The 23,697-nt window shown below is 42.8% G+C and overlaps 2 protein-coding genes across 7 annotated transcripts in view; one reads left to right on the forward strand and one right to left on the reverse strand.

Moving 5' to 3' along the window:
- The window catches only part of sik3 (SIK family kinase 3), a 39,414-nt gene extending 35,527 nt beyond the window's left edge, over nucleotides 1-3,887 (reverse strand). For 2 of the 4 annotated variants that reach the window (XM_005942433.3, XM_005942435.3), the window contains exon 1: nucleotides 3,475-3,885. In XM_005942433.3, coding sequence (XP_005942495.2) covers nucleotides 3,475-3,840 — 366 coding nt within the window. In that variant the 5' untranslated portion in view covers nucleotides 3,841-3,885. Of the gene's footprint in view, nucleotides 1-3,474 lie in introns of all 4 variants that reach the window. The other 2 variants (XM_005942434.3, XM_005942432.3) reach the window with 2 other exon arrangements.
- A 2,296-nt stretch (nucleotides 3,888-6,183) lies between these two features.
- Nucleotides 6,184-23,614, forward strand: sidt2 (SID1 transmembrane family, member 2). 3 transcript variants are annotated; one of them, XM_042227841.1, is made up of 28 exons: nucleotides 6,184-6,581; nucleotides 6,752-7,019; nucleotides 7,112-7,233; nucleotides 9,563-9,727; nucleotides 9,853-9,898; nucleotides 14,114-14,215; nucleotides 14,462-14,545; nucleotides 14,637-14,802; nucleotides 14,973-15,066; nucleotides 15,965-16,023; nucleotides 16,246-16,272; nucleotides 16,904-16,942; nucleotides 17,029-17,106; nucleotides 17,243-17,305; nucleotides 17,667-17,782; nucleotides 19,932-20,005; nucleotides 20,198-20,264; nucleotides 20,367-20,440; nucleotides 20,524-20,647; nucleotides 20,772-20,889; nucleotides 21,205-21,341; nucleotides 21,446-21,554; nucleotides 21,812-21,888; nucleotides 22,070-22,116; nucleotides 22,205-22,310; nucleotides 22,411-22,521; nucleotides 22,611-22,724; nucleotides 22,831-23,614. In XM_042227841.1, exons 2-28 carry the CDS (start codon nucleotides 6,777-6,779, stop codon nucleotides 22,891-22,893), a joined length of 2,625 nt encoding a protein of 874 aa, XP_042083775.1. In that variant the 5' UTR covers nucleotides 6,184-6,581; nucleotides 6,752-6,776; the 3' UTR covers nucleotides 22,894-23,614. The 3 variants fall into 3 exon arrangements, with proteins under 3 accessions (XP_042083775.1, XP_005942491.1, XP_005942492.1); XM_005942429.3 differs by lacking the exon at nucleotides 17,243-17,305 and having other exon boundaries at nucleotides 6,185-6,581; XM_005942430.3 differs by lacking the exons at nucleotides 16,246-16,272; nucleotides 17,243-17,305 and having other exon boundaries at nucleotides 6,185-6,581.
- The last annotated feature ends 83 nt before the right edge of the window (nucleotides 23,615-23,697 follow it).

Below are 23,697 nucleotides of genomic sequence, written 5' to 3' on the forward strand. Positions count from 1 at the left end.
TATATCGTTATCGCAAATTTTCAAATATATATCGTGATAAATATTTTTGGCCAAATCGCCCTGCTCTACTTGCTAGCTCCTGTGTCTTATCAAACCTAAGTGAGAACACATCGGTAGCTACCAGGTGTATCCACAGCAAGCCTGTGGGTGTCCCCGGTCCTGTCCTATGTATGCTCCAATCAGGCACCAACCTCACCTAAACCAAACAGCGCTGTAGCAAGAGCACATCTAATGTGGACTAAATCTACTATGTGCTACATATGAGACGGTATAAAGTCCGAAAACACTAAAACTTAATTCGCCCGACACTCTCCGAAATGTCCATGGGAAAACAGTGACCAAGATTAAATGAACAGATGTAGCATTTCAAATAAAATTTCTCATATTTATTTGAGGTAAAAGCTTTCAAATAATTGATGAATTAGCTTTTACATTATTCGATTATCGAGTCATGCGTTGCTTGAGAAAAGTTTGAGGAGCAATGTTCAAGGCCAAGCAATCAAACAAGTACAGTGTTAATTATATTTTATAAAATGACTGACCAAAGAATTGTTTTAATTAGTTACATCTTAATACACTTTAATTAGGCATTAGTTAATGCCTATTATACCTAACTACATGAGTATATCCTGCTTGCTAGTTTAAATGTTTACATATTCATTATTATTATTTCTATTAGATGAAGGCACATTGGATATTTTTGTAAATAAGGGCAAATCAAATGGCTCTTATTGTTGCTATAGTTGAAAAGAATTTAAAAATAAAAGCAAAACTCAATGATGGGTCACAGTTTACCTAGTCCCCAAAATTCACAGAACTATGAGTAACAGATTTAGTCTACAATGGGTAGTTTACAGTGTCACAGTATCAGAGAGGACTAATAGGTTTTATTAATGAGCCACGGTTAGCAAGGATGTTTGTGGATACCCTGAGCAGTAAAGCCAACATTTATCCACAATGCTAGCAGCAACATGTGACACAAACTGCGTGAGTGTAACAACTCTCTTGTTTTGACTTCCACCTCACAAACTGATCTTGTCTGGGTGAAATGAACTTTCACTATTACGACATCAAGGTGCACCACACCAATTGTTTGCTTCTCAAGGTCTGTGCTGTGTGACTGCCTCCGTTTTACTAAGCATGTAAGCCAAAAGCCCCAGATTTCCACAAATGTGCACGGCAAAAACCCAAGTTGAAGTGCTATTGGGAAATTAAACTCTGAACTAATTGCCCATCAAATTGCTCAGATTTTATAAAACATCAGAGGGGGAAATGAGGCTTCGAAAAGGGACCATCCCTTTCTGTGCTTGTGAGCCACAGAGTATAAATATCCAGGTCCTCTTCTGTGTGACTGCACTGCAGGATATCACGCAGCTCCATCTGAGAACGGGGGGAGTTGTTAGGCTGTTTATGACTAGTCAGCATTTCTCTTCAGATCGTTATAGAACCTGGGCCATGAAACAAAGCTACCCGTGCGCATTTCATCTGATGGCTGATTACCATATCCATATTCATGATAACTACGGGCACGTTAAAGCACGCTGCTACTCTTCTGATATCCGTAAGCCAAGTGGGGACGCTGAAACCCCTGCGATTGTTGGTGGAAATTATGAGGTTACTGCGACCAACCATCAACAGACAGAAAACAGGGCTTATTTCATTCTCTCAGTGATTGTCATCTCTCAGGCTCAGACAGACACACATCAATACAAGTGAAAACAATAGACATTGTATTGTTATTGGAGGAAACTAACAACATCTCCCATAAATTCTGGCCTCTACATATCATAGTCAAACACACACACACAGGTAGTCTTTCGAGCAGCATCCCCAGGATTAAAAACATCTCCACGGCTCACCGACCCTTGTGTATTTTGTCATGAAACTAAATGGAGGGTTCAGTCTCTATGTGACGCAAAGCATCCAAATGCCCCGTGTCTACTCGTCTGTGTGTATGTCAACAAAAACACCAAGGTAAAGCTACACACTTGGCAGCTTTGACATACCTCTATTTATATCATCTCAATAAAAGGCTCTTCATCATATATTGCAGGCACCGCTTTCAGTAATCGAAGCCCTGAGTGTTCACCTGCACATCGATCACTACTGATCCCAATACTCCCGATAGCCTAAGGAAGGATTTTTAACGCTCCTATACTAATCTGCTGCAAATCACAGTTAGTATTAGAAGAGACCTCAATGACGCATCTGTTGTCAAATATGCCAGCAAAGGCCTTCTGATTTGTTTGGCACTTTTTAAGGTTACATTACCAACACAGCTGATAACCCAGTGGCAACAGACTGCTCAAAGACAAATAAAGCCTTACAAAAACTCAGGCACCGCACGCGATAGGTCAGCAAAACTTCAAAACAATACTCAGAATTTGTGAGTGCTGCCTTTTCTTTGTAATGCCCCCAAACGTGTCGCAAACAATAAGATTTTTTTAAAGCACTGAGTTGCGGCCAACTTCAGTGTAAGGCTGAAAGGCATCTACTCATGAAGGATGATTTTGTGTTTCATTAATTTTCTGACAGTAGCATCTGCCATTAACTATGCCAATCGTTCAGTATATTTCAAACTGTCGCCCACACCATGCAAACGCGTTTATGTTCCACTTAAAACTGTATGGTGACCATTCTGAAAACACTTTCATTTTTTTGGCCAATGTCAATATTTTCCTATCCACGAGGACTCAACGCGCTGTCATCTAGCTATTAAACCTGATATCTAGTACTACAAAATCTGATATGTACAGCTGAAAATGTTCCAACAAACTGGTTAAGGTGTACGAACGTATCTTTACGCGAAACGGTACATGTTAAGTAGCTTGTTCACCCAATTCTTTAAACAGTTAAGTTTATTTTAAAGCCCACAGTCTTTAGCTTTCCTATAATATAGTGTGACAAAGTTTCGATGGTACTTTATTGGGGAATTCCTAAGAGGGATATTAAATCTTGGGCCAAACACAAACCTATCAAGTTTGGAAGTTCACGGTTAACTTAACAAAAACAATTGCCCAAACTTTTCTTTCATCCTTGACGGACTGGCATCTTTCTCAGAGGTATCTAAGTTGTACTAACCGGGTAATTAGCCATCAAGCTAAGCTAGCTACTAGAAAATCGACTCTCGTCTTTTTTATCTTCGTCGATACCCTTCTCTCTGTCCTTTGCGCTTTGCTACACATTAACCTCGGGCCTTTTAAGCTTTCAGAAAAAGCACTACAAGTGGATAGATGCGAGCTATTATTTACGTTGTGATAAATAAATCTGGATCCAGTAGCTAACGGTGGTGTCCCGTGTCGAGCGGACCTCCGCTACACCGAGCAGCGGTGTCACCATAGCGGGCTGGCCGCTGCTGTCTCCCGAGCCTGAAGGCCCCACCGTCATTCTACTAAAGCAGCCGAAAAGGCTCAGAATAAATCAATGACAACTTATAATTGTTCACCTCTGATACTCGTACATCAATTGTCTTACCTTTGCTTTAGTAATGATGTGTGTGGCCAGTTTAACAACCGCGAAATTTCCCTTCCCGATGGTCCGCTCGATTTCGTAGTGGCCCACTCGGGCTGGGGGTGGCCTGGGGACCGAAGTGTGGCCAGGATTTGTGATGCACCCAGTGGCTGTGCTGGTACGACCGGAGTGGCTGATCCCGGAGGATGGCTGGGCTCGGTTCTGGGAGCCCATGCCTGCGTGGGTCGGTCGGGCAGAGTGCGTAATCCCGGCCGCTGCGGACCCAGCAGCACCTCCGCTTGACACGGCCGCCATCTTCTCGCCTCTCTGCGGGAACAACAAGCAGCCGTGCGCAGCGCGCAGCGCGGGCACGCCCCCGCCCTGCGTCATTTTACGTAGAAAGCTCTTCCGCAGCGCCCTCTCTAGGTTGTAACCATAGTAACGAGCGGCGTAACAAATGACTTCATCCAGAGAAACGTATTGTGGTTGCCCTGGTGACAAAGAAGTGCGCATTATCACTCCGGTTCCCATGATTCAGTGATTCCTTGCAAAGTGCTGCGTTCTGTATGAGCAGACGGTTTTTAAAGTGTTTAAAGGTGTACGCCGCTTTACCCTTACAATGGCGGACGAGAACAACGGTCGCTTTGTTATTCCACTGCAATACAAATATACATCTGATATGAGTATGTTTCACAAAAATATGACTACAGTTTCTAACAGCTGAATGCCATGAAGAGATCCCAAATAGAAAAATTACAGCCATTATGGCGGTCGTCCACAGGCACTGTATTAGCTATTTTGGCTGGGTTTTTTGTTTTTGTCTTCGATAAATTACTAAAAACGTGTACTTAAAAAACAAAAAAAACAAGCAAACCTTTAACTTCCCCAAGAGATGTAGGTGTCTTTATAATGCTGATAAATGGCCCTGACCTTCTGAGGAGGCTTTGATAAGATCTCTTAATGAACACAGAATCATTAAATCAGCGATTAGCTGTACTTCCGTGGTGACTGGCCTGCACTCATACGAAAACATAATCACTGTGTCCCCACCACAAGCGTGCAGTGATACCTGCACAGTGACATAATAATAATTATGCAAAACTAAATGTATGTATGCGAAAGAATAAAAAGATAAATAAGCGGGGTCACTCACACCATTTATAGAAAGATGCATTACCTGAATCCACTCATAGAGCTAATTTAACATAAGGATAATCTAAGTAAAACGAAAGGAAACATTTCAAAGCTCGATGCAGTTAATTTTATTCTCTGGTCCATAGGCTCTCTCACCAGACTGTAGACAGCACCCCTTCATGGTGGAAAAGAGTTCCTGCATCCAGGCTGGTCCAAAACAGGAAGGCGCCCTGTGGCTCCCAGACCGCAGAGAGAAAGCAGACTTGTTGTTTGGAATTAGATAACTCATTGTAAATAAGTTTCGTCATGTGCATTTCTAAATGATCGTGTGTAATTCATTTCTAAAGGAAAGTTTTGTAATGTGCAACTGACTTGTATTTTAATGTAGGAAGTGGCGCATGTTAAAGGCGCCAGGGAGTGCTCTGGGTAACAAAAAGAGCACTTGCTGGTTTCTTGAGGAGTGAATTAATGAATATGTGGGTGGTGTGGTGGTGCAGTTGTTAGCACTATCCTGAGTTCACAGCCGCTGACTGGCTGGGGCATTTCTGTGTGCAGTCACAATGCCCAGCTTCCTCCCCTCCTCCCCAAGTGTTGATTTTAAATTGACCGTAGGCGTAAATGAGGTGTGAATGATTGCTTTTTTGTGTCAGCCCTGTGATAGACTGGCGACCTGTCTACCCCACTTCTTCTCCTATCCTCCAGTGCACCAATGACCATGAGTTGTATAAGTGCCTGGGGTACAGTATTTTGTAGTTTTACTTAAACTATAACTAAAAGCTACTTAAGTAGCTTAACAGTGCACAGGCCGCATTTTCAACTATATTTATAGCTCCAAACGTAAATGTCCTAATGTGCAATGACATGTTTCAGAATGATCATGTAACATGATGGTATTCTTACTTTTATTAGTACTGTTGTTGTTTTTGGATAATAATGTATTATAATTATTCATTTGTTGACGTGTATATCTAGCAGTTCATGGTGATTCTAATTCCTTATATATTGATTGATCAACAATAATGTAATTTATCAGCAAAATAATGTGTGACTAAAAGTTTTATATGTGCTGGTTCTATTCATCTTCGCCTACACACAACAGTTTTTTTTGGTGTGCATTCTGTTATTTAGACAGACTGCTGGCTGCAGAAGACAATGGAAGTCAAGGAAAGGAGTAAAATTTGAATCCAACAGCTTGGTTTGCGTGAGGATCCTATGATCCAACATATGCATACATGGTAACACATTTTTGCTTTGGTATATACATAAAATAGATCCAAGTCCTTGGGACACTAACCACTGAAATACCTTGAAATGTCCTCTTCATCAAGATTAGCTGTAATAAAAACATATTACATGAAAAAATAAGGGAGTGTAGTTCATACCTCGTGATTTAGTATTTTCCTGATGTATTCCAGCTTCTTTCAAACTGACCTGGTTAAAACTTTACCAGTTTTGTATTATTATTATTATCGTTGTTGTTGTCGTTATGCCTGGTTTCAAGTCACTATATAGGAAACTCACACATAAGGCCAACCCCACATACAGCAAACATGCAGACCCAGATATTTGACTGCTGAGAGTCCAGGAAGTGTCGTCATTACGTCGTGCGTCGGTTTGTTTACTGTCTAAGCGTGCAGGGAGGGTGGGCGCTAACGGCACAGATTTTCACACTGAATCTCTTCCCCCCGCTGGACCAAAATTTCTTGCACAATGCAGCGGTCCTACAAAACCCGATAGTGACAGCCGTTCGCAGTTTTACAGGAAGGCTTTTGTTTTTGACGACAGAACCGAAGTCCGACATGAAAACCATGAAGCTGCCTAACCAGCGGTGCTAATGCTAACACGGCGAGTCAGCGAGCTGTCAGATTTCAGGGTTTCATATAGAAGAATTGAGTGTCGCTGGTTTTGTTGTGTTGAAACTTGGCACTGGGCGCATGACTGACAGCGTCTACTTCGTTACGGATGCCGACAGGACGACGCGCAAGTTTATAGCAAATGTAAACACTTCACTGTGTCACTAGCTTTCATTTAGCACCTGCTGTTATTGTCTGAAGGGGCATAGTTGAGCTAGCCTGCCTGCTGTCCTTGTTATTGTTGCTGAATGGGGTGGAGTTTTTTTATAGCGTTGTCTCTCCACCCTAGAGTAACTTAAGATATCGTTTCCCAGTTGTAGGAAGACGGTGTCAGGCAAAATGGTGTTAAGAAGCTCCTGGAAATCACGACATAAAAACAGCTGTGGACCTGCTCCCCGTTGGATCCGACCAGGATTGGCTGCCCTGCTCTGGTTATGTGCGATTCGGTTAGCTTGCGGCATTGAGGTGGGGGAGATCAAAATCGTCCAGAAAAATGCGGAGTTTGATGCCAACTATAATGACACGGTTACGAGTGAAAACCAGACCATTTACGCGTTTAATCACACCATCTCTCGGAATAAGGTGAGTTCGCCTCCTCAGACTTGTCGGTTCGTTTTTTCACCACTTAAAGATTATTATCAGTCCTTTCTCCTTTTCCCTCTCTTGACTTTCAGACTGAGGGAGTGCGTGTGTCTGTGGACGTGTTATCCAACAAGTCGGAGAGCCCAATCTTGTTTGTAGTGCGACAGAAGCAAGGCGTCCTGTCTTTTCAAGTCCCCCTCATTCTCAGAGGCCTGTGAGTACCCCCCACCGTTTACATACATAACATATATACATCACATGTATGTGATGTATATATGTTAATGTTTTTTTCTTACAAAAATCAAGTAATTTAAAATAAAAACTGATGTGGTCTGTAATTTGGTCCATCCCTTAACTCCTTTAACTTCACGTTTTTGTCTAATTGTATATTAAGCTTCCCTTCTTTGTATGTAACCAGAGATGGCCACTCACTGTTATCTTAAATCCTCTAAGTTAGCGTCAAAGCATTTTAAAAGATCTATGTGTTACAGAGTTGAAATTGAAATTGAAACACCAGTATGCATTATGCTTAGTGAGGTGTGGAGTCAATTGTCTAGTCTACAGTAAAGCCAGCAGTAGTTAAACTTACTGTGCCCATGGCAATTTTTAAGTCCTATTCATTTATGTGCAAGTGACATAGAGGAAAGATGAGATACAAAACAGAATATGTGTGGTATGACATGCCAGCTTTTCTGTGTTTTTTCTGGACCCAGCAAACGTTCCATTTTCTTTTTTCTTAATAATGTCTACTTTAGTTACTTCACCTTATCCAAAACCTTCATCCAAATCTTCTTAAATCAGTGTTTTTCCCCAGATGAGATAAAATGAGTGTATTTAGCTTGTGGCACCAGGTTTTCATTGGCAAACATTTCCCAGCAGGTTCATGTTGACAGCCCTAGTCCAGTTGAAGCCGTAACCCCAGGAGCTTTCATGATAGATGCAACTAACAGTTCTTTTTTTTTTCACTTTCCTTTCTTTAAGTACACAGCATGTCTTATCCTCTTTGCAGACATTCAGGGCTTTTGTTATGTAAAGCTCCAAACTGCCAACCATCCATCAGCTATGTGAGCAGACTTGACAGAGGTTTTCAGAAAATGCCCCTGTTTGGAAAATGAGAGCCCTTAGAGCTCGAATATATTCAGTTACAATTCTTTGTGCCATTTTTACACTGCAGCAGTGATGTGGGGCTGCCAAAGAAAATATCACATTTCAAATTTGGGCTTGCCTAGAGGTGCATTAGTAGGGCTCGGCACATCATTTGGGACTTCTTACATTAGGGCGTGTAGTTAAATATGACATAATTATACAAGATGTTTCCCGGCTTCTCATCGCAGCATTGCTTTTCTTGGGCCTCACTAATGTAGTGACCTATCACAGATATAACCATATTTCAGGATGTCCTGAAAAAAGGTACTTGGGCGTAATTTAAGAACGGTGTCATCTCAGGCTCAGGCTGCACTTTCCACATGTAGCATCACAGCTGTGAAGATAATGGTGTGAGGTCAAGCTGTCTCCTCAACTTTGATTATTATAGTGTGAGGTATCTTCCTAAGTTTTTCTGTTTTCAATAGAACAAAGTTAACATAAAGTAGTATTAAAAATAAACAATAACAGCCAGTATATCAACATTTAATTATTTTTTTTTAGTCCCTAAACATCAACATTCACCCTAAAAACCTGTTGTTGTTTTGGTGCTGGTAGCTTTATCAGGTTTGTGAACATACATTATTGTTTGTGATTACAGATGGATTAAATGTAAGCAAATGCTAATAAGGATGTCCTCTTCCTAAACGCTACGTAGGCACATTTTATTTGAACATGTGTTCCAAGGTTCTTTTTAAGGAGTGTCGGGCTACTTGGACAGTAAACGAATATAACTACAGGTCACGGGGTTTAGCTGTAAAAGCAGATGTAGTGGAGAAAGGTGACGAGGCAGTTCAGTCTGCAATCAGTAATTCTTTTCAGAAGTGTGACGGTCATTTGACAAGTTTTGTACGGAGGAAACAGCAAAAACCACTGCCTGTAATGTGCTTGGGATTGTCTTAAAGTCAAACGGCTCCTGTAACCTTACTTCATTGTGTGCAACGTGATAAAAGGTTCCTAGTTCTGGAGTTTATTTGCCATTGGCCAACAGTCCATTCGTGATGTGTTCCTGTCTTGCACTGGAAGGTTTTGCAACACCAGAATCACCCCGCTGTCAGTCATTGCTTTGTTGGTCTCATGGTCAGGCCACGTTTTTAGCAGCTCACTAATGAACTTTGGACTCTCACTTCCTCCTTTGTGAACCACCAGTGCAGAGATGGGGAGCTAATGTCATTGTGAGGTTTGCATTCAACCACTTTTAAAGGAAAAATTACGTTCATGTTTCAACTTGTCAGATTGTGTAACTGTCAAACAAAAAAACCCACCTGATTTGCTTCATTCTTATAATATTAGAGAATATACAAGAAGGAAGGAATGAATGTATGAGAGGTTATGGGAAACTTGATCTTTGTTGTCCCCTCCTTTTTTTCTTTTTTTTTTCTTTGTTCCTTTTTCATCAGCTATCAGAGGAAGTACCCTTACTACGATGTGGGCAGGACACTGTGCCAACCTCCAACCCGGGCCGCCTCGGAGACCCAGTACTTCTTTGTGGACGTGTCTACCCTGTCCAGTCAGGGTACAAACTACCAGCTCAGAGTGAGCCGTGTTGAAAGTTTCACCCTGCAGTGAGTGTTATCTGTTATGTAATAAATCAAACACAGTACGTGGTACCTGCCTGAATTCCCATCTCATTGCACTGTACATCAGCCTGTGTTATTTGAATGACACGTTTTGTTTAACTTGATTACAGAACAAACAAGAAATTCAGCTTCACCGCATCACCATCCCAACCTCAGGTAACCTGCCTGGTACCATAGCTCTGTGTGACAGTAGGCTCCTTCTTTACATAACTGTGTTGAGTCAAAGAAATGTGCACCACCGATGGGGGAGTTTGTGGGTGGGGGAGGGACTCATGACAAGAAATGTGCAGGAAGCCAGCTGAAAGTATACATGTGAAAGAGGATGTTATGAATGCAGGGAATTTCTGATTTTGTGTAGTTATATTACATTAAAAAAATCTTTTTCTTCAGTAAGCTCTGTTTTCTGCACATCCAATCATTTAAACAAAGTTTTGCTTTCTTTTTGGCCTTTGATGACACTTTCATTGGATCGTGTTAGGTTTTTGTTTTGGATGTGCGGGGTGTGTAGATTTGTGTGGATTGCAGGGCTTTAAACTCAGTTTTACCTCACATCCATGTGTAGTTAATGGACACCTTTTAAGAACATAACCTTCTCATTTCCAGTTTGAGCCACGTAACGTCTTCAGACAGTCAACAACAAAGATGTTCAGATATTATGCCATTTAGTCAGGCATAATAATGCAGTCTGACTGGAGTAGTCTATACTGCAGCAAACAGAACAACCTGTTTCACAAGCCTTAATGTGACAGTTACTGGGAGCATGGGTTGTTTATTTAACCCAAATACACACTTATGTTAAAGCTAAATAATGCTTTCATTTTGTATGTGCATGTGTTTCTAAAAAGCAAACTATGTTGCTGAGCCTGTAGTTTACCTCTGGCATACAGCTTAGGCTTCCTGCATCATGTTGGCTGCAAAGGAAGAAAATAACCACTGCAAATAAACCTCACAGTTTCTCTAAAGGTTCCAGACTCAATTAATATTAAAACTTTCCTTTACTGAGATTTAGCTCTGAAAACCAACCAAATAAGCAAAAAAATGAACATATTTTGTTGTAGTTGCTTGCCTCTTTGTTTCGCCCTCTTTTCCTTGTCTGTGGCTGTATGGATCTATAATCATCTATACCAGGGGTCGGCAACCCTAGGCACGCGTGCCAACTGGGTTAACTGATGGCACGACCATAGCTGGACTGGCCATCGGGCATACTGGGCATTTGCTTTTTTTTTTTCTCTTTGTAACGGTATAAACAATGAGAGGTGGTGGATTGGCCAGATGCTGGTCGGTGTGTAAAAATAACTCAGTTGTTTGGTGGTGGCTGTGGCGGTGCTTCCTCAGATTCAGTAACATTAGCAAGTGGTGGAGGCCAGCAGGTGGATGAGAGAAAGGGGAGGCAGGAGGAGCAGAGACCCGAGGCGGCCGCCGGTCCGAGTGTCAGGTGAACTGAACTTCAGGTAAGAAGTTATGACCTGCAGTCTGTCTGGGTCAGATATAAACCAAGTTTAGGTGGAGTTTATTTTCGTTGTGCTGACTTTTTACAGTCAGTTACAATAACTCGTACTGCGTGCTAGCTAGCATGACGGAGTTTCTATACAGCTGGGTGGTGCTATGATGTTACTGATAGTGAACTTTATTTTATTCATAAGGTTAGTTAGTAGAGTTGCCAACCGTCCCGTAAAAAACTGAATCGTCTCGTATTCAGAGAAAATATTACACGTTTCGTATTGAGGTGAAAAGGAACAGTTTGTCCCGGACTTCAGCTACAATGAAAAAGACACAAAGCTGGAGTTATTCTGTGTTTGCTGCACAGCTGCCTCTTCTCCTCTCATTCTCTCCCCCTCCCTCTCCTGTTTCTACTTCAATCATGAAACTGATCAGCTGATCGGCTTTTCTCTCTTGTTTATCGCCCACTTTGCGCCAGAAAGAGGAAACCAGCGGATGTCGCGCTAAACAACAGCAGCACGTTTAAGCTTGATCAGCTGTTGTTAGAATTTATTTAATATTAATTTCTAGTATCAGCTGATGTTTGCTGGAGCCACAGCTATAAAGCTGCTGGTCATGATGTTTGGTTATCTGGTGAGAGGGAAACATGAAGATGAAACCAGGAGATGTCCTTACTGAATCATCAGAGCTGAACAGGTGATGGAGAAACAGGTTTACCTTTTAGGTGACATGAATGAGTTGAAGGGAAGTTATGAACTGTTTCTGAGAGACAAATAACACCAGGATCCTTTTTTAGGTAGCTGACAGCTGGTAACTGTGCAGGGGCGGGTCTAGCAAAGTTTTGCCAGGGGGCCAGGTAGGGCATTAACAGGGAAAGGGGGGCACAAAGAAATACTTTCTTATTCTCATTTAAAATGTCTCGCTTTTAATAAATAATTATCTGAAGCTTACAACCAAAGTTTTTATCTGATGTAAAATGTATAGAAATCATACATATAACATCGAAGCAGCTGGAATCCACAGCTGTGCGTGTTCATGCAGCTTGCATATTCACCTGCTGGACATCACTACCTGACAAGTTTAACTGACTTTAGAACATTGCAGAGGCCTTATTGACAGTATTTGGCTCTACATATCTGTGTGAGCAGATTTTCTCTCACATGAGTGTCCTCAGGCAGCCGTCTGAATGCTGGACACTCGGAGACCTGTGTCTCTGAGTGGGAGACCAGAGATCACATCAACATGTTTGTCTCTGTATTAACAGACATGCCATAATGGCTTAGTTTATTTTTCTTATCATTGTTGTGAGGAGACCATAAATAGCATTTGCATTTTCTGTTGTACAGTTCATTTGCTGTTATGGATAAAAAGTCTTTTTTTTGTTTTGTTTTAAAATAGCTGATAACTATTCGCTGATAGCTGCCAACATCTGCGAACAAATATAATTCTATAAAGTGGTTCTATATATTGTGTAACTGTTAATATAGAGCGTTATTACATTTATTGCTAATGCAATCATATGGCACACTGACCTCTGAGGAAATTTTAAATGGCACTCGTCATCAGAAAGGTTGCCTACACCTGATCTATACAGTCCTATGAAAAAGAATGAAGTAAAACTTGTCATTCAGTAGCTTACAGTTGGCTTTTGGCAGCAATAACTTGAAGTAATTCTTTTCTGTGTGACTTTATCAGTATTGTCATGGAGTGAGTTTGTTGCTGATCTATGCAGAGCTCTCTCCAGGTTCCTTCACATTTTCAGTCAGGTTGAGGTCTGGACATTGCAACACCTTGTTTCTTTTCTTTTTTTTTTTTAGCTGTTTATTCTGTTCTAGATTTGCTGCTATGATTGGGGTTGTTGTCCTATTGCGTGACCCAGTTTGGACCAAGCTTTAGCTCTCACGCTGGTATCCTGACATTTGAATCACGAATACTTTTGTAAACAGAGGGGTTTGTGGTCAACTCAATGACTGCATGGAGCCCAGGTCCTGTGGTTGCAAAACAAACCCAACCCATCACCCCTCCACCACCGTGCTTCAGGGTTGGTCTGAGATGTTTGTTCTGATAAGCTTGGTGCTGTGCGTTATGGATAAGCATCTACACTTTAGTCTCGTCTGTTCAAAGGACATTGTTCCAGTTTGAGTTTTTTCTAATTGTCCTGTTATGAACTTTAACATTTAACTGCGGCTTGTAGCGTCTGAGATGTCGCTGTTGGGTTTTTTGCAGTTTCTTTAAGCTTTGCACGGTCTGACCTTGGGGTGAATTTGTTGGCATTTCCACTCCTGAGAGATGGTGACATATTGTTAACTTACCTATGAATGCTCCGGAGCAGCAAATTGCCAAAACTTCTGCTTTTACAGAGGTGCTCACACTTGCTGATGACCGATCAATCAAGTGTGTTTGATTATCAGCAGCTGGCTCCTCCTTACACTCTTCATTCCCATAGCAGCAGTATGGGTGCACTGAGTTATGCTCAAAACTGCCAATCCTGTGAAAACCTTACTTTTCACACGACTGTATGTTATTTGAAAACGGAGATCAGCTTGTGGCAAATGATTCCATGACTTTCTTTTGACACTTGATGAAGACGTTGTCAGTCTCTGACCTCTTTTAAGACAGTCTGCTTTCTGCATCAGCTTTGCTTTGTTCTCCCAGTCTGTGCTTGTAAGCTATCAGGTCAGCTCATTTGTATGCGTGAGGTGCTCTGCAGTCGAGGGCTACAACTGAACTGGATAAAACCTTTTGAGAACCTGGAGTGGGAGGCTCTCAGTAACATATCACTTATTAAATTGTGCAAATGGACCATGGGGTGACGTATTGGTTTAATGGTTTATTGTGCTGTCAGCAATTAAAACGCCATCCTCAAGTCGATCTTTCTGAAAACTGCCTCGCTGACTGTTGTCCTCTTCTTTCCCTCTCCTTTTCTCTCAGTATTTCAAGTATGTCTTCCAAGACGGGGTGGATACTGTGATCGTCAAGGTCAACTCGGACATGACTTTCCCCTGTTCTGTCATGTCCATCCAGGACATCCAGGTACAGTTATCCAGAGCACACATTCAGCTGTGCTGCAGCAGCCCTCAAGAGGCCCCTCCCTCAGCCTCAGTGGTCAGCGTGCAGTAGCACTCTGGGACCACATGAGGGCATCACAGTGGATACCACAGCTGATTTCTTGCTGTTCAAAAATGTTTTCTTATTTACTTCTGAAACAATCCATCTGAATCTTTCTTTTTTCACATCTAATTCAGTTTTTTTTCTCCCTCTCTCACTGTCTCCATTCAGTGCCCCATTTACGACCTTGACAACAACGTGGCCTTCATTGGGATGTACCAGACTATGACAAAAAAAGGTGCCATCACCGTGCAGGTAGTGTCCCGCAGAAATTCAGAGCTTATTGGAACCGGTTGCGATAAATCCTGGTGTAGATTTGAATGTAGGTGTTTCTGCCTTTATCTAGAGGAAAGATTTCCCCAGCAACAGTTTCTACGTGGTGGTGGTGGTAAAAACTGAGGACGAGGCATGCGGCGGCCCGCTGCGCTTCTACCCTCTGAGACCCGATCAGCTGATTGACGCCGGCAATCGCAGCAAGGCCCTCGATGTGATGGTCTCACCCGCAATCAACTGTAAGTCACATGGCTACATATGTGAAACGCTGAGGGTTAGCATGTGCTAAAAGAAGCAGAGATTTCTCTGCTTGTGTTTTAGATTTGTGTTTTTTTTTTTTGGCAGCAGATACAGAATGTTGTGTCATACTATGCAAATTAGCTTACAGTTAATATGTCCTCCCGTGCAGTGGAGGTGTACGTGATGGGAATGCTGTTCTGTTTGGGGATCTTCTTCTCATTCTACCTCCTGACCTTGCTCTGTGTCTGTCTAGAGCGTGCACGGTAAGGTTTTGAAATTGCCTCTGCAGCAAAGTCATCATTTGCTTTGTTTATCTGCTACTTGTACAAAAGAGTTTCCAGTTGTGGCGGTCGTGTTGGAATGTTCTTCACTTAGAAAAGCCATCTCTGCATCTTTGTCTTCCACTATTGCATGAAGCTAGATTACGTTATACTCAAAACCCAGAAAAAGTAAAGCATATGCATATATAAAAAAACTGATTTCACACCTGTAGGAAATATCAGGCCTGCATCTTTTTTTCTGTTTTTATTGTGTCTCCCTTTTTTTCTGGCTTGTTTTCGGAGTAGAAGAAAGTACGTGCTTTAGGGTGTGCCCTTCCAAACGGACCTCAAAACTCAACAGCATATGCAGGAGTTTTTTAAAAAGCTGCAGGTGGGCAGAAGGAATAGCTGATTAATTGAAAAGAGCTGAACAGTAAACGTCAGAAATGGCTTAACCGTTAGCTGTCATGCATTAATTTTTTTTGGCTGTTGAATTTCACTGAAGTGAAAGCAGAGCAGGGAATCAGGAATTATGTTGTACACATCTGCAAAACCCTGTGAGGAAGATGCAACTTTTAACCAAAGTCTTCACCCGAAACACAGAATAGAAAAGCCAGGGTGGCAACAAAACAACCGTCTTTGCAAATCTGCACCGCAACAAAAAGACGCAGGCAGACGGCAACTTGTAGCTGCCTGAAAATGACAGAATTTTTTGCACTTTGGTTGGAAAAACAACAACTAATTTCCAACCTCCTGTACATCAATTAGTCCCTCTCCAGCCCACGTTTCAACCCACGAGGTCGGACGTCATATTGTCAGAGTAGATCTGCACTGCAGGAATGACACTGCACTGAATACAAATTGTGTTCATTTGCATTTTTCCCCCTCTCTGTTTCTGCAGACTGAACAAGAGGAGAAATGTGTTTCTGAATCCTGCCGACATGTCGCCTGCTGAGACAGGTAACCCAGCAACTAGCTCTGATGGACCGGCCCATTAGGAGCAGTGTGCACTGACCACAAACCAGCAAGCTTGTTCTGTTCTGTTAATTAAATACCAGAGTAAATGCGATCCTAAACTGGACTGATCATGCAGTCCCACAGCTGTTTGCCACTCTTTTATCTCAGAGCTGAATGTTTAAGCGTGTACTGAACGTGTATCTTTCTCTCCCCCCTGCCATTCAGCCTCTCTGCTCGGGAAGAACAGCGACGGTATACAGACACAGTTACTCCCCTTGTGCACTCGCTGCCCTCTCTCAGTCTGTGTTGCTTGTCTGCAGATGCTCTGCATGCAGTAGCTTCCATACTTTACCCTACAAAGAAGAGAAAGAGACACAGATATGCACTCACATGGGTCTTTGTTAGCTTCTTTTGCCTGTGTTTGTAACAGTGTTATCCTTTTGTAGTCCTCACAGCTTTATGGTTTTGAGCTAAAGAAACACGTATATTTTCGCTGCTGATGTGCTTTTTTTGGCTGCTGGCTGCCTCCCAGTGTGTATCTGTATCTATCCACTGCAGTAGTTGCTGCCACTGTTTGATTTTAAACCACTAGTTTTGAAATAATCCTCTTCACTGCATCTCATTTCTCAGCTTTCACACTTTTGGAGATTAATAACTTTTTTTGCCCCCAGCCAGAAAAGAATTTAAGGAATTGCATTTTTTCACTGGATTCCTTCACGTGTTTACGTCCGCCTCACCTCCCTGTTTTCCTGACTAACACAGTGATCATTGTGCAGTGTTAGGATACTAACTAAACGTTGATCGTAGTGCCGCTTGTTTGTGCATGTGAGCATTTGGGAGCGTGTATCCTTTCTTGGATTTTTGAAAGTTTGTGTCTTTACAGGAAAAACTCCAGCCTCACCAAATGAATATGGCTCATTTGGTGAGTATTTAAAAAAACAAAAAACATTTAGTCTTTGTGATGTCATTGTTTGATTGCCAATGAACGAAGAGTCATCTCCTCCTCAGCCGACAACGGCAGCACAATGAGTTCAGAGGCCATTACCGACAGCGCCACTTCAACTGACAACAACTATGGATACATGGGTATGAGCAAACAGAGACTCACACGTCCTTTTTTCCCTCTTTCTTGTTTTTTTGGCCCACTCTGCAGAGCGGCTTGCACATGGATTCTTAGCAGCTCCACGCCCTCACTGGTTTTCTGTGTGTCTTTGTTCATTAGGACAGGAGCCTTTCAAACGTCGACCAATCCTCAATCACCTTCACTACATAGCCATCCGCATCGGTGACACGCTACCATATAACTAGCCGAATCAGCACCCCAAACCAATCAGCCACCATGTCAATCAAATATCAGTGGAGTTAAGAGGCCGGGAAAGTGGCCACTTCTCTCCACTGATGGCACTCAAATGAACAGCGACGGTGATCTCATCAGCGCAAAGATCATCTGACCAAAAAAAAAAATCATTCTGGTCATCTATTTAATCATTTTGAAAATTGAAGATCATTTTTGAAAGGTGCGATGTGTTGGATCACCTTTTTGCATCAGCCTGCAATTCCCTTAAATCCAGTCGTCGGTCTGCCTGCTCACGTTGTGCCTCCACTAGACAGAATGACTCTCTTTTGCTCTTCCCTCCTCCAATCAGAGCGATCGCTGGAAAGTGTCGCACGGAGCAGGCAGGAGTCTTTGAGCTCCATTGAGGAGGATGACTATGACACACTGGATGACATACACTCCGACAAGAACATTGTTCGCACAAAGGTACGTGAAAATTATTTTTCCTGCCTCAGAATGGCACAGATGTGGCTTTCTGCACATCTGGCTTATTTAGAATGAAAAGATCTGTGAATGTGCAAAGTAGTCCTCACCTCTAGTACCTCGGGGTGCTAGAACAAAAACATCCATCTGATCTGTTTGGTCACTAACAGATTGCTGGATTCATCTGTGGAGATGGTGAGCCAAACTGGAAACTGGAGGCATAACTTTTTTTTTTCTTTGATAACAAACATTACCATTTCCATTTGTGCCAAATATTTGCCAAGTTTCGCTACATCTCTGAGAGTTTAAACCCCAGCCGGGTCTTTAAAACTCGAGCAGCATCCTAAAAACTTGGTTTTGTTCATCTGGATCATCTGGCGTTTTCAGGGGGAGAAATGTATTGTCACTCATCCAGGTGACTTCTTCGGTTTCCCCAACCTGTGCATAAACACTACCTATGCACAATGACTGAAACCAGCCCCACTGAATGAACAATGTGCTGTGAGGTCAGTTTCTTGATCATTAATATGCAATTTGTCATTCACAAATCAACAGCCACTGATCAGTGGTTTATGATCAGTGGCTGTTGATCAGTTGCCATGAGTCCCATTCACAGGGAGTTGGGGAATGGCTGCAATCACAGCATTGTAAGATGGTGAAAGATGTACCCTTAGGCCCCCTCCTCGATTCAGAGATGGTCTTTCCTTTTTCACGTAAATGGCCTCTTTGACTCCGCGCTCAAAACCAGCCTTCCTCCCTGTCCAGGATGTGTCCTCATCATTGAAAGAGTGTCCACTGGCCTGTAGGTGTGAATAGACTGCAGAGTCCAGGAGGTAGCTCTCCTGTGTTGTGCCATCTGCTTCGCCAGAGGTTGTTTGGTTCCCCCCCCCGATGTATAAATCACGGCAATCCTCCTGGCACTTAACAGCGTATGCTACATTACTCCGTTTGTCCCGAGAGACCCGATCCTTGGTGTGGACCAACTTTTAGCGCAGTGTGTTTTGGGGTTTGAAAGCTACAGAGGTGCAATGTTTATAGTAAATGCGTCTCAACTGTTCCAATACTCTTGACACGTACGGATCATTAAGGGTTTTCGCTTAAGCAGCAGTTGTTTTCCTCTCCTGGATCGGCTGGAGCTTTCTTTAGGTGCCTTCCCAGCTTTGACAAATGTCCAGTTGGGATAACCACATTTACTCAGGGCCTTCTTGGTATGATGTTCTTTTGCTTCCCTGGCTGCTGTCTGTGGGGATGGAGTTTGCGCTGTGTTGTAGCGTCCTGATGACACAGAATTTATGCTCCAGTGGATGATGAGAGTCAAACCTTGAATACTGAGATTTGATTTTCACCCAGATGTCACCCACGTACTTGAACCAGTGACTTGGTAGTGAACCATCCTGTAATCTCTTACAAACGACCTTCACTGCTTCAGTAAAGACAGATGTAACATCGTACAAGACCTTTGTTTCATCTGCCTCCATAATGACATCTCTCACCTTCTCAACAAAATCCAAGCTGTTCTGGATGTGGTGTTCAGAGCTGCCTACCAGCGGGTTGAGGGTCGAAGCCAGAAACTTTGAGATGTTATAGGTGACCGAGTTGATCATACAGACAATTGGTCTTAGAGCTACCTCCTGTTTATGTGTCTTCAGTAAACCATACAGACTTGGTGTAGCTTCTCCTGGGTATAGCATGTGGTATGAGGTCCGGTCAGTAGCATTGTCTAGTTCTAACTGCTTCAGACAATCTATCACCGTCTTCCTTTAACCACTTCCTGGGTTACAGGGGCTCATAAGTATTTTTCTCACTGACCAATGACAAAATTTTCTCATGATCTTTCTGGTTTAGCAAAGCCATCAAGCAGCATTCCCTTCCATAAAAGCCAGCTCTGAGCTCACACACACGCGCACACACAGTGTAAAACGAAGAGCAGGGCAGCAGATATTCTCATACTGAGCTCAAATGAAACAAGTGCACAGAGACCATTTAATAATGTGTTCCTTCGTTATATTAAACCTCTAAACCAGAGTCACAAATTTAAAAAAACTTGTCAGCAGTAAAGAGTTTGAACATTAATTAGGCGAGGTTAATGCTTTCTTCATCCAGACTTTAATAAAGTAATCAAAGTAATAAAGTCCTCTTCTTCCTCTTACAGAAATTTCTGTACGTGGCTGACTTGGCCCGCAAAGACAAGAGGATCCTCAGCAAGAAGTACCAAATCTACTTCTGGTGAGTTCTCTTGTTGCACCCATGATAAGAAACATGATATTCTTTTATGTCTAAGCCAAATCAATTCACAGTGAATTAACCAAGCCATAGTTTGACATTATATGAAACATTAAAAAAATTACTGATTATTAATGAAGTGCTGCAGATCTGATGGTTGTGAGTGGCTGAAAGTAATAATTGTACCCTCTTCAGGAACATTGCTACGATTGCTGTGTTTTACGCCCTGCCAGTCGTCCAGCTGGTCATCACCTATCAAACGGTAACAATGATTTTATAAAGCATGGCGACACTTTTTTTTAAAAAAAGATTCCGATAAGCCGTCAGCTCGCTAATATGACGTGTGCATCTCTGTTCTCCACAGGTTGTCAATGTTACAGGAAACCAGGACATCTGCTACTACAACTTCCTGTGTGCCCACCCGCTCGGAGCTCTAAGGTTTGCAGTCGAGCACAGTGTGTTAACATGTCCAACGTCATCAGCTAACCCGCGTAAAGTAACGATTAACTAATTCCACACAGCGCTTTCAACAACATCCTCAGTAACCTTGGTTACGTGATGCTGGGGCTCCTCTTTCTCCTCATCGTCCTCAAGAGAGACCTCGCTCAAAATCGTGCTCTGGAGCGGCATGACGTCAACGCGCTGGTGAGGCACACGCACACTGACAAACGTGTAGTCATTTGTCATGAAGATGTGTTTTTAAAGATTTAGATGATGATGATGATTGACAGCGGTAGTTTAGTTATCAGGTTGTCTCTTCCTCCTTCAGGAGTGCGGTATCCCAAAGCACTTTGGCCTCTTCTATGCCATGGGAACTGCTCTGATGATGGAGGGTTTGCTCAGTGCCTGCTACCACGTCTGTCCCAACTACACCAACTTCCAGTTTGGTAAGAACGATTGTGTCCTTACTCAGACTCGACATGGTTACAGTTGTTTTTACCTTTGTCAGGATCAGTAGTCTGAAGAGAGTTTTGGCTTTAAGCAGCTGTCACTCCAAAGGAAGATGAGGTTTCCTGGCTTTAGTCTGCATCAGTTCTTTGTGCGGTTACATTTTTACTGCTTCAGCCAGTTTCTTGAGTTTCTGCTGGCTGTAAAATTTGTGAATGCATTATTTTTTGTCTCTCTGTCTGTTTACTTTGAGTCCTGGGCTGAAAAAAGTTCAAGTTGCATGCGGTACATTTGAGTTGTTCTCCTCCCTGCAGACACCTCCTTCATGTACATGATTGCTGGACTGTGTATGCTGAAGCTCTATCAGAAGAGACACCCGGACATCAATGCGAGCGCTTACACCGCTTACGCCTGCCTCGCTGCTGTCATCTTCTTTTCTGTGCTGGGAGTGGTAAGCGCACACACACGCAATACAAAACCTGAGTTATGCTTTATGGTCTAAAAACACGGATTTCTTTATAATCATTGTGCTGTGCTTTTTTTTATTTTTCTCAGGTATTTGGGAGAGACAACACAGCCTTCTGGATTGTTTTCTCTGTGATCCACATTCTGGCCACGCTGCTGCTCAGCACACAGCTCTACTATATGGGTCGATGGAGGCTCAGTAAGATCACAGAAAGAAAGCAAACTCAGTCCAGTGGGCTTTACTGGCTTAAAATGAGTCACTTTAGACTAATAACTGACTGCAACTAAAGTAGTCCAGGATTATATTAAGGCTGTCGTGTGAGCGTGTGTCTCACATAAGCTAGCAAATCAGAGTAACTAACATTTAAATCCACTTATCGGGATATTCTAATAAAATAAAGCAGCTTATAATCCTTGTTGTTCTCTCTCCTTCCTCTCTGTGTGTTCACGTATCAGACGCTGGGATCATGCGTAGGATAGTTTACGTCATCTACACAGACTGCATCAGGCAGTGCAGCGGGCCGATGTACATTGTGAGTAACGGCCAGAAAATCCAGTATCAGTGTATTGCATAAGGTAGCAGGTCCTTCTGCTTTTACCTGGTAACTCAATTATTATCTTATCTTAACGACCGGTAGTTGCAGAGAGCAATAAAATCGGTGAGTCCTGATGACCTGCTTTTTAATCATTTTTCCGCCGGTGTATGTCTTTCAGGACCGCATGGTTCTGCTTGTGATGGGGAACATAGTCAACTGGTCTCTGTGAGTAAAACAAACGGTGTTTCCAGCTCATTTAAATCAGCAGAGTGCGGAGGAGGCAGGTGATGTGTATCTCGCTATCTCTCTGCAGGGCTGCCTACGGCCTCATACAGAGACCCAACGACTTTGCCTCGTACCTGTTGGCCATCGCCATCTGTAACCTGTTGCTCTACTTTGCCTTTTATATCATCATGAAGGTTTGTGTGTTTAGTAACTCTGCGCATGTGAGAAGCACCAGGAGAAAGTAGCAGACATGTTTGGGACCTTTGGAGCTCATAGTTTTCTGTTTGTGCTCAGCTGCGGAGCGGTGAGAGAATCAAGTGTCTGGCGCTGGTGTGTATTCTCTTCACGGCGGTTGTGTGGGGCTTTGCGCTGTATTTCTTCTTCCAGGGTCTCAGCACCTGGCAGGTTAGCCACACACAAACACACACAAACCTATGAGATTTGGGCTCATGTGAAAAGACACTTGGATTACTTGTTTCTCTCCTCTGGCACAGAAAACTCCAGCTGAGTCTCGTGAGCACAACAGGGACTGCATCCTGCTATCATTCTTTGACGACCACGACATTTGGCATTTCCTGTCCTCCATCGCCATGTTTGGATCCTTCTTGGTATTATGAGTCATGTTTAAGTTTGTTTAAACATGCAGGATATGCAGTTGGTCTAGAATGAGGCGTTAAAACCTTAATATCCAACATTACCTCTGCTCCCCCTCAGGTCCTCCTGACCATGGACGACGACCTCGACACCGTCCAGAGAGACAAAATCTACGTCTTCTAGATTTGCTAGATCTGCGAAGAGCTCTGCTCTTTCTCTCTGCCTTATCACCCTGTCTGTTTGCATCCCCTCCATCTTTTTCAAAAAGCACAGCCAGTAGCCTGTTTCTGGGCTGTCGATGAGCACCTCTCTGCCTCGTGGAGAGTCGGGGAGGAGCAACAGGCCCCTCCCTCTACCTGCGTGGACACTTATGTGCCAATAGAAGCTGGAACGTCGTCGAGCGATGCTGAAGTGTTTCGTCCTCTCGCTGCCATCATCGATGTAACTGTTGTGAGCACCGTTTACTGCTGACGATTAACGGTGTGCATTCTCGCTTGACACGAAACTCGTCCATTTTAACTTATTTTATATTGTCTGCATTACATTTGGCCTGGAAGTCAGCAATGTATTTTAATTACTGTTTGTAGCCTGTTTATATGCTGTGTGTGTTTGTACAGGTGTGTGCGTGCGTGCGTGTTTTCAAAAATAATTGTGGGAAGATGAATCCTGTCCAGTCTGTGGCCTTCAATGTTCTAATCATAGTAGTCACAATACTGTGTTCTGATTGGTCAGATCTGCAAGCTAGCCGTCCTCCTCCTTGAGGGAATATCCATGAAGACATGATTGTATTTACTTGGAACTGCCCTTAAGTGTGACTCTTAAAGGTATTTTTGCACTCTACAAAAAATGAATTTTATTGTCAGGCATTGCAGTGAAAGGATACTCAATAAAGGTCTTTTCTGAGGTGTGGTCTATTTTTCCAATACCTGGCTTTGATAAGATCATCTGGGGCACAACAGCTCCACCCACCTGCTGTTTGGATCTTCT

This window comes from Haplochromis burtoni, unplaced genomic scaffold (genome assembly GCF_018398535.1).
Source record: "Haplochromis burtoni strain Fernald_Lab_line unplaced genomic scaffold, NCSU_Asbu1 Contig_284, whole genome shotgun sequence".
Classification (NCBI taxonomy): domain Eukaryota; kingdom Metazoa; phylum Chordata; class Actinopteri; order Cichliformes; family Cichlidae; genus Haplochromis; species Haplochromis burtoni.

Bases quoted from the DNA above. Each gene is read 5' to 3' on its own strand.
- sidt2 (XM_042227841.1), top strand. From the start codon at position 6,777: ATGGTGTTAAGAAGCTCCTGGAAATCACGACATAAAAACAGCTGTGGA. The intron at 15,067-15,964 runs GTAAGGTTTTGA...CTGTTTCTGCAG, and splicing joins GTCTGTCTAGAGCGTGCACG to ACTGAACAAGAGGAGAAATG. The intron at 21,342-21,445 runs GTAAGCGCACAC...TATTTTTCTCAG, and splicing joins TCTTTTCTGTGCTGGGAGTG to GTATTTGGGAGAGACAACAC.